Here is a 4,226-nt window from a genome sequence, read left to right on the forward strand (position 1 = left end):
GAGTTTTAGAGAAAGAGAGTTTTAGAGAGAGAGAGGTTTAGAGAGAGGAGAGTTTTAGAGAGAAGGAGAGATAGAGAGTTTTAGAGAGAGAGAGCGAGAGTTTTAGAGACAGAGAGAGTTTTAGAGAGAGACAGAGAGAATTTTAGAGAGGGAGAGAGAGAGAGAGTTTTAGAGAGAGAGAGAGAGTTTTAGAGAGAGAGAGAGAGAGAGAGTTTTAGAGAGAGAGATATAGTTTTAGAGAGAGAGAGAGTTTTAGAGAGAGAGAGTTTTAGAGAGAGAAATAGAGAGTTTTAGAGTTTTAGAGAGAGAGAGTTTTAGAGAGAGAGGGAGTTTTAGAGAGAGAGAGAGAGAGAGAGAGAGGAGGGAGAGAGAGAGAGAGAGAGAGGGTGAGAGAGAGAGAGGAGAGAGCGAGAGAGAGAGAGAGAGTTTTAGAGAGAGACATAGTTTTAGAGAGAGAGAGTTTTAGGGAGAGAGAGGGTTTTAGAGAGAGAGAGTTTTAGAGAGAGAGAGAGGGAGAGTTTTAGAGAGAGAGAGAGAGAGAGTTTTAGAAGTGAGAAGAGAGTTTTAGAGAGAGAGAGAGAGAGTTTTAGAGAGAGAGATTTTTAGAGAGAGAGAGAGAGAGCGTTTTAGAGAGAGAGAGAGAGTTTTAGCGAGAGAGAGAGAGAGAGGGAGAGTTTTAGAGAGAGAGAGGGAGAGAGTTTTAGAGAGAGAGAGAGTTTTAGAGAGAGAGAGAGAGAGAGAGAGACAGAGAGAGAGAGAGAGAAAGAGAGAGTTTTAGAGAGAGAGTTAGTTTTAGAGAGAGAGAGAGAGAGAGTTTTAGAGAGAGAAAGAGAGTTTTAGAGAGAGAGATTTTTAGAGAGAGAGAGGGAGAGTTTTAGAGAGAGAGAGAGAGAGAGTTTTAGAAAGAGAGAGAGAGTTTTAGAGAGAGAGAGAGAGTTTTAGAGAGAGAGAGAGTTTTAGAGAGAGAGAGAGGGAGAGTTTAGAGAGAGAGAGGGAGAGAGTTTTAGAGAGAGAGAGAGTTTTAGAGAGAGAGAGTTTTTAGAGAGAGAGAGAGAGAGTTTTAGAGAGAGAGAGAGTTTTAGAGAGAGTTTTAGAGAGAGAGTTTTAGAGAGAGAGAGCGAGAGTTTTAGAGTTTTAGAGACAGAGAGAGTTTTAGAGAGAGAGAGAGAGAATTTTAGAGAGGGAGAGAGAGAGAGAGAGTTTTAGAGAGAGAGAGAGAGTTTTAGAGAGAGAGAGAGAGGAGAGTTTTAGAGAGAGTTTTAGAGAGAGAGAGAGAGAGTTTTAGAAAGAGAGAGAGAGAGTTTTAGAGAGAGAGATAGGGAGTTTTAGAATTTTAGAGAGAGAGAGTTTTAGAGAGAGAGAGTTTTAGAGAGAGAGAGAGAGAGAGAGAGGGAGAGAGAGAGAGAGTTTTAGAGAGAGAGATAGAGTTTTAGAGAGAGAGAGAGAGTTTTAGAGAGAGAGAGAGTTTTAGAGAGAGAGAGTTTTAGAGAGAGAGAGAGGGAGAGTTTTAAAGAGAGTTTTAGAGAGAGAGAGAGAGAGAGAGAGTTTTAGAAAGAGAGAGAGAGAGAGAGTTTTAGAGAGAGAGGGAGAGAGAGTTAGGTCTCTCTGCAAGGGAGTCCTCCCCCCTTTAATCGGGGACCTGGGGTGGAGAATGTTGCACAGAGCCGTTGTTGTGTAATAAATTTTTGAGCGGTTCACGGACTCGCCGGCAGCCTGTATTTTTCTGCGGCGAGGAAGAGTCCGTGTTCCACGTGTCCATGGAGTGTGTGAGGTTGCTGCCCTGTATGGGTATCTGAAGGGGTTGCTCCTCACGTTTTGGCTGCATTTCAGTCCTACGATCCTGGTGTTTGGGCTCGGGGCTGGGAGTGGGGAGGGCCTGTCAGGAGGGTGGATTTCCCTTTCGGTTTGCTCTTGGGCCTGGCCAAGATGGCCATTCGTGGGTCCAGGCAGCGGGGCGGTCGATGGTCTTGCCAGAGTGGGCTGCCTCCCCTCTTCCGGGCCTACGTCCTGTGCTGCGCGTGTCCCTAGAGAGAGAACACGCGGTGTCCATGGGGACTCTGGAGGCCTTCCGTGAACGCTGGTCACCCGCGGGGGGTTGAGAGCATTGTAAATAATGAAGGCAATGCTGTATTATAATGATTACTTGATGTTTTGTAACCTCTGATTGTGCTTTTGATGTGATGTATCATGTGTTTGTGCTGAATAAAGTCATTGAAAGAAAAAAAAGAGAGAGAGAGTTTTAGAGAGAGTTTTAGAGAGAGAGAGTTGTAGAGAGAGAGAGAGTTTTAGAGAGAGAGTTTTAGAGAGAGAGAGTTTTAGAGAGAGAGAGAGAGATAGAGTTTTAGCAAGAGAGAGAGAGTTTTAGAGAGAGAGAGTGTTTTAGAGAGAGAGAGAGAGTTTTAGAGAGAGAGAGGTTTAGAGAGAGAGAGAGAGAGTTTAGAGAGAGAGAGAGAGTTTAGAGAGAGAGATTTAGAGAGAGAGAGTTTTAGGGAGAAAGAGAGATAGAGAGTTTTAGAGAGAGAGAGAGAGAGGAGAGAGAGAGAGAGAGAGAGAGAGAGAGAGAGAGAGAGAGAGAAGAGAGAGAGAGAGAGAGAGAGAGAGTTTTAGAGAGAGCAGCAAGATAGAGAGTTTTAGAGAGAGAGATAGATAGATAGATAGATAGATAGATAGAAGATAGATAGATAGATAGATAGATAGATAGATAGATAGATAGATCGATAGATAGATAGATAGATAGATAGATAGATAGATAGATAGATAGATAGATAGATAGATAGATAGATAGATATCTGGCATAAGTGCCAAGGTGTGTAACTGAATGTTAGTTCCCATCATAGCATGCAGTGTACCTAAATTTTAGTGTCAGTTTAACTGGGAAACTGAGGAACAATCAAACATTTAATGTCAAGGCTGGCTTATTCCCGAGAGGGCTGTGCGATTTTATTGTGCGCACTTAGATTGGCCTAACTGAAAATAAAGTCTCACCATTAGAAATATCACACTGTCTTTTTGATCCATCCGTTCTGCATGTTTGTGAGTTTCTCCTGCATGGAATTTAACTTCTCTTGAATTGCTTGAAGATTTTTCTCCATTATATCTAGGCTCTTCGCCTCTGCTTCCCTGTGTTCTTTGAGTGAGCGCTGCTCTTCCCTCTGCGAGAATCTGTACGCTTTTTAGTGAATTCAGATGTGATTGGGACTGCACACTGCGAGACTGTTCTGTTTAGAGAAATGGGGATATTATTATGTTGTCTCAAGGGAACAAATCTACACGGCATCACACAGCACAGGAGGAGACCTTACCATGAATCCAGAAATATTTATTTCTTCTGCAATTGTTCCATTTCCTGTATCTCTGAATTTTCTTTCGACAGAGATTCCAGGGAAGATTTGATCTGAGCCTGAAAATGGGTTTGTAAAAAACATAAAGCGAAATGAAACAGCTGTACATGAGAAAAAACGATGTAGAATTAATGTGATCATAAGATGTTTGCTTTTACCTTGTAGTTTTCAACAGCTTCTTCTACCGGTATGAAGCGGTGGTCTCTGTGTTCCCGCGCGTCTCGACAAACCACACAGACCAATATCTTGTCAGTTTCACAAAACAGCTTCAGTTCTTCCTGGTGTTTCTTGCAGTGAAGTTTACTTTTCTCCTCTTTCTGATTCAGCTTTAATTTGTGAGTTTTCTCAGCCAGGCTTGACAATGCCCAATTCCCAATCAGGGTGCGGTCTGCAAACTCCTTTCTACATTTCGGGCAGGAATTTCTCCCCTCCTTGTCCCAACACTGTGTGATACAGGAGCGGCAGTAGTTGTGTCCGCACTGCAGGGACACCGGATCGGTGAAGATATCCAGGCAAACGGGACAAATTAGTTCTTCTGCTAAACTCTCATCCTCCTCTGCCGAAGCCATTTTACCTTCTGGTTATTCCTGATTCAACGTTCTTGTGCAAAGTGCGCTCTGCGGTATCAGATAAGGAACACGAAACGCGAGAGTCAAAGTCCCTTGATTACTCCCAATAAATTCCACTTGTGGGAACGGTTGATAAACGTTAGGAGTGCCTGAATACGACTGGCGCGGGAAAAAATGGCTGGAAGAAACAGTTGAAGGAATCTGATAAAAATGAACCGCACACTCTGCTTTCGACCAAAGATAGACACGATATATTTGAAATTCAGTAATCCTTGCTGCCGTCTTCTGGCCTATCTATGTTCCCTTGTGTGTTTGT

At 43.0% G+C, this 4,226-nt stretch overlaps 1 protein-coding gene across 1 annotated transcript in view; it reads right to left on the bottom strand.

The window, feature by feature from the left end:
- LOC144602815 (zinc-binding protein A33-like) overlaps window positions 1-4,001 on the bottom strand; it is a 23,896-nt gene extending 19,895 nt beyond the window's left edge. Inside the window, exons 1-2 of the mRNA XM_078415938.1 lie at window positions 3,500-4,001; window positions 3,001-3,152 (exon numbers count right to left, since the gene is read on the bottom strand). Coding sequence (XP_078272064.1) covers window positions 3,001-3,152; window positions 3,500-3,910 — 563 coding nt within the window. The 5' untranslated portion in view covers window positions 3,911-4,001. The remainder of the gene's footprint in view (window positions 1-3,000; window positions 3,153-3,499) is intronic.
- Between the last annotated feature and the right edge of the window lie 225 nt (window positions 4,002-4,226).

The sequence above is a fragment of the Rhinoraja longicauda genome, chromosome 19 (genome assembly GCF_053455715.1).
Source record: "Rhinoraja longicauda isolate Sanriku21f chromosome 19, sRhiLon1.1, whole genome shotgun sequence".
In the NCBI taxonomy this organism is placed as follows: domain Eukaryota; kingdom Metazoa; phylum Chordata; class Chondrichthyes; order Rajiformes; family Arhynchobatidae; genus Rhinoraja; species Rhinoraja longicauda.